Source organism: Panthera uncia, chromosome B1 (genome assembly GCF_023721935.1).
Source record: "Panthera uncia isolate 11264 chromosome B1, Puncia_PCG_1.0, whole genome shotgun sequence".
Taxonomy (NCBI): domain Eukaryota; kingdom Metazoa; phylum Chordata; class Mammalia; order Carnivora; family Felidae; genus Panthera; species Panthera uncia.
In genome coordinates this window covers 192564338-192577893 of record NC_064811.1, presented here as the reverse complement: position 1 = coordinate 192577893, position 13556 = coordinate 192564338, and the positions used below count along the sequence as shown (strand labels likewise).

Sequence of the window (13556 nt, the reverse complement as noted above, 5' to 3'; positions counted from 1 at the left end):
GTAAAAACGTCATTTATGAGTTCGCACACTTGATTTCATGGATGTTAGATCAATTAGGCTAAATTACTTATAAGAGGAATATTGGGGGAATGCGTGTCACTTCATAGAAATACTTGCTTTATACTGTTAACTAGATGGTCTATACGAAGGGCTTCCTGGTTTGAGTTTGATTTTATTTTTGTGGTGCACTATCCAATTTGTCTTTTGCATTTGATGCAAAGTATATTATAGCAAGTTTCACAAAAGTTCTTTTGATAAACTGTGTTTACTTGAAAATCATTTTATATTAGTAGAGGATGCAGAAAAATAGATTTAATTCATACTCACTGTGGTGGTGTTGCTGGCAGGGAACGTCTAATAATTGAATGAACTTGTCTGTAAACGTCCAGTTTAGACATGCATCGGCAGGAAGTGTGATTGGCAAAACTGATTGTTACTGGTTTGGGGCCTTGAGAGAGAGGCACTGTAATTTCAAACAACTACAAAGAAGGGACAAAAAGAAGAAAAAATTATATAGATGCTAGAAAGCATTTTTATGGTAAATGTCGGAGTCCAAAAAAAGTGAGATAAATTCTTTATGATAGGTAGTGCTTCGTGATATATGCAGGACGCAAAAGTTGTTTCATGATTACGACGTAAAAACTGTTTTGCTTCAAATCAGTAAGTATCCTTTATCAGAATAATAAATAGTCCATATGCTTCTCTCATGTCACTACTGTAAAGCATATTAGAATTTTGATAACCGGCTAATGATTATGGAGCAGAGATGCAAGGGACCAGGGTGTTCGGGGGAAAAAGCATTTTTTCGGAGTCCTTGATTATTCCAGGGGTTATGAAAAAGTGGCACAGATATAAATATCTTTGTTTCTATGAGAGTAAACAGCTGTTGGCCACACAACCTAGAGATCTTTGGTTAAGTCTTATTCCAGGTAAACTGAATACAGAGACATAAAATACATAGATGTGAAATCGATTTTCATTCCAAACTAAATTTCCACCTCAAAGTAGTTTTACAATTGTCTGAGATAATCTTATGAATTTATTAGGTTTAAAAGAAAATAAACACATTCATCACTTAGTAGATAAAGCTTTGTTTCTGCTCTTTTGTCACAGGCATTATGAAAATACTAAGCTTAAAATAAGGTAGGACATGATACGTGGTTGTGGGTTAGAGTCTGAAAATCTAAAGTCTCATTCTGAATGCCTTGTTTATGGGAACTTCAATTCATCTCTTCCTTCGCCAAAGTCAATGTTTTAAGTTGAATTTACAAATAAATTAATGGTTAAGTAAAACTGAGTGGATTTAAATTCTTAAGTTTCTTAAATTCTAATTGATCAGGGGCTCCCGGGTGGCTCAGTTGGTTAAGCATCTGACTTCGGCTCAGGTCATGATCTCACTGTTCCCGAGTTCGAGCCCCATGTTGAGCTCTGTGCTGACAGCTCTGAGCCTGGAGCCTGCTTCAGAATCTGTGTCTCCCTCTCTGTCTCTTCCTCTCCCCTCTCGTGCTCTGTCTCTCTCTCTCAAAACTAAATAAACATTTAAAATAATTTTTAAAAATCTAACTTCTCAATAATCATGGTAAAAGTGAAGTCCTGGCCATTATGTGCTTGATAAGATCCGTCTGTAGTAATAGGACGATAGCTGAATGGCTTTGGTGTTACTGTCTTTCTGGCAATCTGAGCAGGGCTAAAAACGATGACAAACTCCAGAACCTTGTGATCCGGCCCCTCACTGCCCTTCCAAGCCAACACTTGAAGATCATTGGAATTGAATTAGTTGCCCATTTAGTCCTACAGGGAGATTTATGGACATGCAATTTGAAGGATGAAACACAGAGATACCTAAATTATAAAATGCACATTTTCTACATTTGAAATACATTTATTGTATAGTCATTGAAAAATTCAGCTACTTTGTTAGCACAGGTGCCTTAGGAGGAAGGGGCACAAGGCCACACCCCAACAGGGCAGTTTTATTACCAACCCCACTTGTAAGTTGTGTAAACTTGGAAAAGTCATTTAACTTATCTAAGCTGTATATTTCTTTAAAAATCAGTCAAGTTGAGGAAACATCTGACCCACTGTCCATGGGATGGTTATAAAAATGACATACGTTAATGTCAGTGAGTGTGATATGCATACTGATTGCTATATTTTTTATATTTTGCACATATTCTCAAGATTCTAGATCTCCTCCAGAATACTGCCCATGATACACAGATAAATCTCAACATTTGACCTCAACATATCCCAGTATTATGGCTTTGACCAGTCACTTCTGTAAAAGGACATTCGTTTATGCAGATTGGAAGACACCTTTTACTAGGTGAAAGGTCACCCTGGTAGAAATCCTTTGCACTAGGTAAAACTATTTTAAGAGACAGACTTCTGCAGTGTCTAGTGTCTATATACACTACAGTTTTTCTGCTTCTTATCGCATCTCTGGACCCTAGCATAGAACCAGTGGAACAGAAGAAATGTATGTTTCATAAACTACTTATTCAATTTTTATATGTATAAAATTTAAAAATCATGTAAACCTTGTGTAATGGTAGAAATGGTAGGATTCACAGGCTGGCTGACAAAATCCTGAGAACTTGGGTCTACCAGGCAGTTGGATTTGTGTCTAGAGCCTAGGACAGACACTTCAAAGCCATCGATATGAAAGCCTTTCTTGACATCTTGGACCCCGATGAGATTACTTGGTGAGATCACTCTGAATGAAGGGGAAAATGTCTGACAGAAGCCTGGGGAACAGGTGCATCATGAAGGGGTGGAAAAGGCAAATAGTAACTATGTCTGGGAAGAAGAAAGAATGAAGACGCAGAGCCAGGAGGGCTTACTGGTAGACCAAGAGAAGCCAAAGGAAGACAGGAGAGCTTCAGAAAGGCGTGTGTGGTCACAGGGCCCGATGTCTTGGGGGAATGAAGCCTTAGGACAGGTGGACGGAAACGGGGTAGCAGAGCAGCTCCGGGCCCTGTGGGGGGCGGGCTGTGGGACGGGGAGCAGGGCGGGGCAGGGGGTGAAGACAGACCTCTCGCGATCAGAGGGAAAGCGCTCAGTGGGCTCAGGCCAGGGGAGCGGTGTTTGCTTACGGAACGCATGGAATCACTTGGGGATCTGGCACTGTCTCCAGTGACAGGCGGCAGCCCGGGGGCCTGAGAGGGACGGGGGAGGTGCGGTTTGAGACCCCGCTGCTGTGCAAGCTTGCCTGATGTTCCCCACCCTCAGGGACTGCTACCTCCCAGAGGCCACCCTGGCAAGGTTTCCCAAGGGCAAAGAGAGATCTGTCCCCTTCAGCCACTGCTGGGGGGATGACGTCCACACTCAGGACCCACCCTGGAGTCCCAAGTGTACACTTAGGAACTGGGGCTTTGAAGAATGTTCTAGTGGGAGGGGAACACTCTTCTGCATTAAGAAAGCATCTTCCTGGAAAAAAAAAGCCTGGCTGTACACTTTCAAGGGGTGGAAGAGATTGGGGTCTGTGAACTCACTGACTAAAGGCACAAAGGGACAGGTAAACAGGCAGTAAAAGAAAATCGCTGTTTAGAGAACTCTTTTTTCCTGCTAAGTATTACAACTACATTCATAAGTATTAAAAGTACAGTAGAACGTGAGAGAAAAATTTACTTGTGAAATAAATAAAACCCCCAAATTTTAATTACTTATGTTTCATTTCTCTTATTTGAGTCTAGGCAGGCAACTGGGCAGCGGAATTCAGTTAATTTGGGTGAAAGGAATAAATAGGCTGAAAAAATAAAGTAAAAAAAAAAAAAGTCCCTTCTCTTGAAACACATCTTCCGACTCCAAATTTTTACCTGAGTTTTTCAGATAGTTTTTTTTAATTCTCTACTTGAGTGTGTCAGTGTGGACAAAATTTAAGGGTCCAGAGAAAGATGCCTGACCAATATTAAAAGTAGAAGGTTCTTGATAAATAAGTTTTATTCATCTATCAACTTCCCAAATATAGGGGAGCGTGCCGTATGTGTGTGCATTCAGGCACGATGGTACCTATTGTGGCTCTTGTCATGTATTGAAGAGGCCTCTTTCATTTTCCAGTTTCTTCCTGCACTGGTCTTACGTGTGTGGATTGACTGACTTTTCTCATTTAAAAAAAATGATTATAAGGTTTCCACCACCTGTTTAAGAAGTATGATAAATTCCGTTTCCTTCCTTCCAGATCCGTTTGTAAACTTTATATAGCTATATTTAATCCCCACATTATGAAGAGTGTCCACAGGCCCTTTTCCCTAATCAGATAGTATGTGCTTTAGAAACGGTAAACTTGTTTGAACAACAACGAAAAATGAGTAATTTGAATCACTTTATAAACTCACAGCCCCCCAATCATTAAATGTAATTTCCAAATAACCAGCAACCTCTCTCCTTTACTAGCTTTAGAATAGTAACCAAGAACCAAGTCTTAGAAACACAGACATTTGAGTCCTGCATCCGCAATTTACTATTTCCGTGACTTGGAAGAATTATCCCATTTCCCTTTGCCTCCATTTTGTTATCCATAAAATAGGGATAATACTGGTGGTGATGTCATAGCGGTGTTCTCTGAACAGTGGTTCTCCTTCAAAATTGATCTGAATCTTTGGTAGATGAATCCCAACGATTTGACATTTTACCTTGTTTAGTTTTCAGTAACTCCTTATTGAGAACCAACAAGATGCCGAGTACCAAGTGCCATGACAGCTTCTCATCAATCAGTGGCTCTTGCCCCATGCAACTCTCTCTCCCCTGCCCCCTCCGTCTCTCTCATACAGACACACACATATACACATATAATGATACCATGTTAGAATTTTTAAACTATCAAATCGTTTATCACAAATGCCGTTCGTGAGCAAGAACCTGCAGTTTAACTCTCTTGAAATCTGTGCTTGCCATTATATAAAGATCTGAACCAACACAGTATAATTTTCTCTCAAAAGAGTCAAGGTCTCTCCGGCACATCACTGTTGCAACAACATATAAATTCTTTATATTTCAATAAAGCTATCCTCATACCATTGTCAGACTGTTTTGTGCCTTAATGTGTGCACAACGGTATTCTCTACTTTATATTTAAGCTCACAGAGTGCAAAATTTATGTATTATGTTCAGCATTAGCTAACAATTCCATGTATATATGTATACTCAGTCAATCCTAATTGAGGATGATGACATTTATACTTGGATATTTTGAACGTGGTGATTTTCCTAAAATAGTTTTATGCTATAAAGTGAATTGTTCTTGAACAGTACATGATAATAGCTTGTAGCTAAGTTAGGATTTAAGGAGTAATATAATTCATAATGGACCCATACTATCTGCATATGTCTGTTTGAGGAGTTGCTGGTTTTAGAGATCAAAAGGTTTATATAAAGATGGCATTTAAATAAGCCTGGACATTGGGAAAAAAATATTTGTGTATTCTGTAAAGCTGCAATAAAAAAGAGGAAACGCCAAGCATTTCCAACTGAATGGTTCCCAGTTGTTATCTACTGGAATTCTTTAATAAGAGTATTTAATAGTCAATTCTCACCAACAAGAATGGACTTCAAATAAAGCCACATTTTGAAACAATAGGCTGTTTATACCAGCCTAGCAACAGTTGTAAAACAACAATTCCTATTTCTACTTATCTTGCAGGCTATTCAAGAAAAAGGTGTAGTACTTCCTTACTGACAAGATCCTGGACTACAGTTTAGTATTACATTTTAAGGGAATGTCTGTGTGGGTACAAATATGAAACAAAAAAATGCTGCCCTTTACGACATCTTTATACCCCAAAAATATAACCAGTTTCTTTTCATAGCATGTCTCGTTGCCATATTTAATTTAAATATTCCAATCTTGAGTCCATTAATTAAGTATAGAGGCAATCTGGAGCTTCTGGAGAGTATAGTTAATGACCGTAAGATGATATAGGGAAACCACACAGCACTTAAGTAAATCCTAAAAATGGGAAAAGTTAAACATTGAGGGTTCACTGTCAGCTTATCAAGTGAGCAGACCAACCACAGGACCACTGTCAAGGGGATATAGAACTTAAATTGGGTCTGGGAAGAACAGATTGCCATTTGGGATGGAATTAATTTTATATAATGTTATACATAAAATGCGTAAACAATGCTATAGTTAAAAACCCCAACTGAGGAGTTTTAGAAACACTGAATCAGTTTTGTACACAGGATCACAGTGCCTGGAGTTGGAAAAGAGGTATTTTTAACAGATGCGTTATTTTTTTCCTTCAGGCAAACGTTCTTCTTTCACTTCTGATAACTGGTATGGTAGAGAGCTTTTCCCCACATCTGGACAAAACCTGATTTCCAACAACTGCGCTTGCCAAATATTAATTAGCTAAAGATTCCAAACAAATCACATTCCACTTGTTGAATACATACGAGTGGAATCTTCCGAACTGCTGCAGTACAAAATAATACCTCGCAGTTTGATTCCATAGTTGCACATTTTTACTTGGGTTTAAATAAATTTTTCTGTAAAAGAACATTTTATGAAGCATGCAGTTGAACTCAGATACAATCTGGAATGTTTTTGCTAATATATATGCTTATATTATTTCTTTATGGAATAATTAAAAATGTAATAGTTTTTTTTTTTTTTTGGATGGCAACACAGAATTTTAAATATTGCTGTCCATGTCCATCAGCATGGACCAGAGGAGGCCCAGCTTCCAGAGTGAGCGGGCTCCTTCTGCTGGCACCAAAAAACACAGCAAAGAGGGTATAGTCTCTTGAGCTCTGAGATTTCCAGAGCCCCAGGATTTCCAGAGAAGTCCCATGGGCTCTGTAGTTTTTCTTCTTCATTCCTATCTTTGGAAAAACCATGTAAGGTAAATACTAACACTTAGATAACTTTTTAATCCAAGTGTTTGGCTCCAAAGGAGATGACCTTCTTCTGCTTTTATTTGAGTCATCAAATAATTTATCTCCTGCAAAATTCACTTTCTGGTTTTTGGTCATATCCCTTTAAATATACAACTTCTCGTAAGAAAATAGACTGAAGGCGCATGTTTATGAAGGAGGTCAGAAAGACACCCACCCCGTTTACTTCTCTGAAGCAGATAGCAGGGAGGACTTTGAAAGTGGTTGTGACCTATCAGTTCACGCTGGAATGCTTAGGGCATGTGGTTTCACTTTTCAAATGGCTGGTTTCTCGCACATTCTAGAAACCTGCTCTTCATTGAGCCCTATTAAAAAGAATTCTAAGGAAGTTTCTATAAAAAACGTTGGGTTTTATATCACCTAAGGTACATTGTCTTTAAAATTTATATGATTCTAGTTGGTGATTTTTGTTGTTAAAAGTTGTGTCTGGAACTCCTTTGACAAAACGACAACTCTTTTTTTTCATCCCCTTCGGAAAAAACAGCAGTAAGAAACTTCCTTTTATGTTTGAAAGAGATCATCACATGCTCCCATTTATAGTACACTGAAAATATAATAAAAAATACACTTAGGAAAGGTATTAGGTATAAGTCTCTATAAGCTGCAATATTAGTGAAAATGTTAAACCATGCATGAAAACATTGCCTTCAGGAGTTTCACGCCTTGTCCTCCTTGATATGCATTTCCATAAACCCTTGCATTTATTTCTTCTTTACAACACTTAGGCTCCTTTTATTTGCTTGATAAATGCTGATTTTCCCTGCTAAATTGTAAGCTCCGTTAGTGCACGGTCCATACATGACTGTATACCCATTATACAACAGGGTATGAAGCACCCATAGTGGGTACTTCACTACACTTAACTGAATTTAAATGAAAATAATTGTTTTTGCTATTAAAAACTATCTGAGTGGATTCTTTGGGTGGGAGAAGGGATGATATTATAAAATTAGGAAGAGAAACGGGTGGTACTATATGACTGAATGTTGGCTTTCCCTTGGCACTGGCTTTTATATGAATTCTCTCCATAGTAACAAGTACACCATGGCTTCAGACAACATTTATCAATATGATGTTTCCTCTTATAGCTATAGCTAGGGATCCCATCACTGTTATAGAATTCTAGAGTTACCTGCCCAATCTTCTTCCTATCTCCACATAAATATCACTCAGAGTTTTCAAAATCGGCATATTCCCAGCTCTACCCTTGGCCTCAAATCTGTTCTTTTTCCTGTATTCATTCAATTGAGTGCTTAGCGTTTCCTATGTGCCAATGACTGTGCTGTGCTCCAGTGTAATAACCAAACACAATCTTTGCTTTCATGGAGTTTAGGGCTCAGGGACTAAAACAGCCTGACAGAATAGATAACGATGTTATATGGGCAATAAAGGATGCTATGGAGCAGACAACACAATGCCTTGGAAGTGACATTCTTATCACTTAAGATAAAGTGGGTAAAAATTAGCTAAAGATGGGTAGAAATTAGCTAGATGAATGGGGAGGTCAAGGTGGTATATAAGGAGATGTTCAAACACAAAGGACAGTATTGTAGTGACTTCGAGGCTAAGAGATACTGACATAATTGAAGGAGTGAAAGCATTTGGGTTCTTGTGGAAAGCAATATTTGGGGGAAAAAGCAGTGACCACTGAGGCTACAGATTTAGGTGGCAGCCAGATCACGGAGGGCCTAGCGAACCGTGTTGATGGATTTAACCTAAAGAAGACACCTAAAGGAGAGTGCTGCTCAAAATACTTAATGACTTAGAACATTTGCATCGACCAATAAGAATGATGCTAACGTGGGCAATAACTGATTTACCATTTAGCAAAGAGAAAACTTACTGCTATAATGTAGCCAATGGACTAGAGGGAAGTAAGAGTGGAGACATGGGACCAGTTACTAGGCTGGCTGGCCCAGGTGATTGATGAATGTGGCCTAGATCAGAGTGGGATCAGCAGGATGAAGACACCAGATGGATTCTAGCCATGTCTGGAAGACAGATTTAACAGGAATTGATTGGGCTTGTAGTGAAAGGAAGAATAACTTGGATTAACCCACAAGATGAGGGGTGTTATTTACCAAGAGAATACTGGAAGAGGAAAGGGCCTATTGCTTGTCTACTTGTGTAGGTGGGGTGGCTGTGCGGGAACAGGTCGTAAACTCCAGTGGGGCACACACTTTCCATGATTGTCAAAGAGGAAGCGGAGTCACAGGGTTGAGTATGGGAACCGCGAGAGAAGTCTGGGCTGGAGATAAGGATCTTGGAGTCATCCCCATGAAGAGCAAAATAGTGTGGATGAGGAAACCCAAGGAAAGAGTGTGGAGTCAGAAAAGAACGTGTCCTGGGGCAGAACTTTGAGGGCTAAGTACCTTGTTTTCAACGCATTTCAAATTTTTAATTCAAACTCTGCAACTATTCAGCAAACGAAGTGCGGAGATGAGATCTAGCCTGCTGTTACAGTGACGCATACAACGTTTAAAAACACTACTGCTCTGTAGATCAGAACTTATAAGAATTATGATTACTGCACATATCAAGCCTATCAAAAAGGATCCAAAAAAAACTTGAGAAAACAACACAAAACCAACAGCAAGGAACCAGATCTCAAAAATGTTATAGGTAAATTCTTGATTTTTCATAGGAGCAGATGACTGGAGGAGGCAGGTGAAATGATTTGAACATCATAAATCTGTTATACTAGTAAACCTAAATTCTCTGAAGGCTAGAGGTGCAAGAGGATGAAACACACTGAGAACTGATTCCAAATGATCTAAAGTAGATGTAGTTTTCCTGTAGAAAAATATACTGGACCAAATTCTAGTTCACCTACACATACCTTAAACTTAGCACTAAATGTTCTTCTTAGCCTGGAAGCCTTATAACGTTCTGAAGCCTGCACCCACGTGAGGCTTCCAACTTGACAGAGAAGCGTGTGTGCTGTTGTGCATACATACTCATCCTTGAATAAATGCTTTCACTCTGGCACCAATGAGGTCAACGTGGGACCTAATCATGCCACTGCAGGAAACAAATATGCACTGGTCACAGAAAAGCCACCAATGATCAACTGAAGACTACATTTATTGATTTTGTTTACTAACAGTGATGTTATGTTTCCCAAGTTTAGATTTTACTCAAGGCACTCCTGAGATCTATTTGGCACATATTGTGTAAAGTAAGCATGTATTTAGCAAGACAGCGGTAAGAGGAATACAATGGTGATTTTTAAGTTTGTTTATTTATTTTGAGAGAGTGAGAGAGGGAGGGAGGGAGAGGGAGGGGAAGAGAGAGATAGCGGGAGAGAGAGAGAATCCTAAGTAAGGCTCCACACCGTTAGTGCAGAACTGATGTGGGGCTCGAACTCAGGAACCAGGAGATCATGACCTGAGCCAAAGTTGGATACTTAACCGACTGAGCCACCAAGGCACCCCTAGAATGGTGACTTTTGCTCTCGCCATCTATGAATGGGAAAAGAAAGTGGGGGAATTTTCTATGTGTTAAAAAACAGACATTTAACAATACTGTTCTAAAACTGACAGCATATACTTTTGTTAGGCAATAGGATCCATTTATTTAAAAATTACACAAGTGAGTTGGGGCACCTGTGTACCTCAGTTGGTTGAGCCTCTGTCTCTTGATTTCAGCTCAGGTCATGATCTCTCAGTTTATGGGACTGAACCTTATGTTAGGCTCTGCACTAAAAGCATAGAGCCTCCTTGGGATTCTCTCTCTCTCTCTCTCTCTCTCTCTCTCTCCCCCTGACCCTTCCCCACTCTCGAGAGCACATGCTCTCTCTCTTTCTCTCAAAAATAAATAAAATTACACAGGTGAGTTAATCAACTATTTTATTTGTTTTTAATGTTTATTTTTGAAGGGGGGAGAGACAAGAATGTGAGTGGCGGAGGGGCAGAGAGAGAGGGAGACACAGACTCTGAAGCAGGCTTCAGTCTCTGAACTGTCAGCCCCATGCAGGGCTCGAACTCACAAACTGCCAGATCATGATCTGAGCTGAAGTCGGACATTTAACCGACTGAGCCACCCAGGCGCCCCGACTATTTTATTATTATTAACCTTCAAGGCAGTAGTTTTAAAATCTGGTTCAACAGATAAGGAGTAGGGTAAGGAAGCCATATCCTTGGAACTCTGGGGTAAATACTGTGGGTATGTCCATATTTTCATTTTTTCTGGTGAGAGGGTCCAGTTTTTATGTGGTTCCAAAAGGGGTTGTATGCTAATTCTGTGGTAGATACTCAGGTAACCCATGAACAACACAGACCTGCTTTTGGCTTTAAGGAGGAGACAGACATTAATCAAATAATAATGGCTATATTGTTACAAATGGATTTATAAGCTGCAGTTAAGTGCAATGAAAGAAAAGTATGGGAAACTATAAAGAATTTAAAAGAAACAGGATCCGATCAAGGAGGTCAGATAAATCTCCCCCAGGGACTTGTTGAGTCATGTGATGGAGACTGGAAGAACTGGTACCCCAGCAAGGAGGAGACCAGAAGGCCAGGGTATGAGCAAAGATCCTGGGCCAGAGGGGGCACGGTGGAAGGAACTCAAGGAAGCCTAGAGCATTTAGAAGCACAAAAAGTAAGGACAAGGGACACTTCTGGCAGACCATGTTGTAGAGCCAAGCAGACATTCAAGGCTGTGATAAAGAGTTTGGTTGTATTCTAAGAGCAGTGGGAAATCACCGAAGGGTCTTTATGCTGGAAACACCCTTAGACTTGTGTTTTAAAAAATATCGCGTTTGGGGGCAGTTGAGAGAATCAAGGGGAAATGGAAGCAGGAGAACAGAGAGGCTGGTTTTTCATTAGCTGGAAAAAGCATGAAAAGTATGTTGGACTAGAGTGATGGTGGTAGACATGGGCATTCAAGATACTTACGGGATAAAATTAACATCGGACTGGTGACAGGCTGGATGTGTGACAAGAGAAGGGAGAGGTCAAGGACGACCCCTGTGCTGCTGACTAGAGATGAAGACATGCGTCCAGAGGGAAAACCACAAGACCAGGGTGTTGTTTGGGCTGAGCGTGGTACTGGGGAACTAAGAGCTTATCTGAGGAACTATTACACAGAACATCTGAGCATCTGTATCTAAAAAAGATATATTTTGAAATATGTAATTTAAATATGAAAATATTTAATAAATAATATACTATAAAGTCTGAGACTTTTTTTTTTTTTTACAGAAACTTCATTTAAGTTTATTTATTTTCAGTGATGGGGGGAATGCATGTGAGCAGGGGAAGGGCAGAGAGAGGCAGAGGGCAGAGAGAGAGAGAATCCTAAGCAGGCTCCACACTGTCAGCCCAGAGACCGACGCAGGCTTGGTCCCACGAAATGGGAAACCATGACCTGAGGCGAGATCAAGAGTCAGACAGTTACCCGACTGAGCCACCCAGGTGCCCCAGAGAAAATTCATTTCAAACTATTTTTTTTTCTGTCAGCTTAACAAGGCATCCTAGAAGAATTTGTGGAAGGAATTAATAATGAAAAACAGCATTATTGTCAACTGGCAACTGATTTTCACTGAGAAAATAAATTAACTCTAAAAAGACAGGAATTTCAAGAAATGAACCAACGAAACAACATCCCAATGCTAAAACAGTTATGACTCAACTTTTCACCTTTACAACACGAGCACTTTGATGATAAAGTTTCACCCAACAACCAAATCCAATAAGGCACTTTTGAAATGACAAATAATGAGCTCTTAGTAGGTAACATTTTATTCCATGAAATCTTCAAAATCTATTTTTTGAGCCTCTTCCATGCCATCCCATTTTTAAACCAGATCTAGCCCTTTGGTCTTTGGAAAATGCAACTGGTTTATCTGGACTTTTTGAAGGTCAACCAAATTGCTATTTGCCTTAAGTCAAACCCCACAATAATAATATAATCTAGGGTAGATATCATATTGCTTAATAGAAATATTTACAAATATATTCTATTAAAGGCATTCCAAAAAGGTAATTTCCCAAATCACCCTCGTGTATTTTCTCTAACTGTGACAACACAGAAGGCCAAAAATCCTTTTATGGGCTTCAGCTAAACTATGAAAGCCAGCAACATTTTTAATTTTAACATCTCTTTAAAAATGAGTGTTATGTTTTAGAGACTATCCCACTGGAATAAGTAGTTCGATATTTTTGAAAAAAGGTGTTTAGTGCCAACACCTATAAAAGGATTTCTAAAATCCTGTTATACTTCAGGGTTATGATGAGCTAAAGCCCTATTATCCAGTAAAACCTGTGAAATCAGTAGCATTTTATTCCGAACAGTATACAGTAAATGTACGGTTCTCAGCTACCAAATTTCTAATCACTGTTTGATGAAGGAGGGGAATGAGTGAAAAAGAGGTGCTGTGCTCAAACACACGATGATGTGTTATTCCATTCAAATATCAGAATTTTATCAAGCACTGGAATGTTATGCTATGTTAGGCCCACAAACAAACATTCTACTGATTAAGTTTCTAAATGCGTGACTATATTTAGGAGTATGCTGCTTCATCAAGAATAAATGAAGTCCTTCTGACTGTGCTTAATTATGATAACAGGGAGGACGCCAGGCCCCAATGCATCACCTTTTCATTTTTGTTTTTAGTCTTTAGAGTTTAGGCAGAGGTAAACTGAATAGAAAATACA

At 39.3% G+C, this 13556-nt stretch overlaps 1 protein-coding gene across 1 annotated transcript in view; it reads right to left on the bottom strand.

The window, feature by feature from the left end:
* Nucleotides 1-13556, bottom strand: part of VEGFC (vascular endothelial growth factor C) — a 106315-nt gene that overhangs the window by 19419 nt on the left and 73340 nt on the right. Inside the window, exon 4 of the mRNA XM_049631795.1 lies at nt 328-479. Coding sequence (XP_049487752.1) covers nt 328-479 — 152 coding nt within the window. The remainder of the gene's footprint in view (nt 1-327; nt 480-13556) is intronic.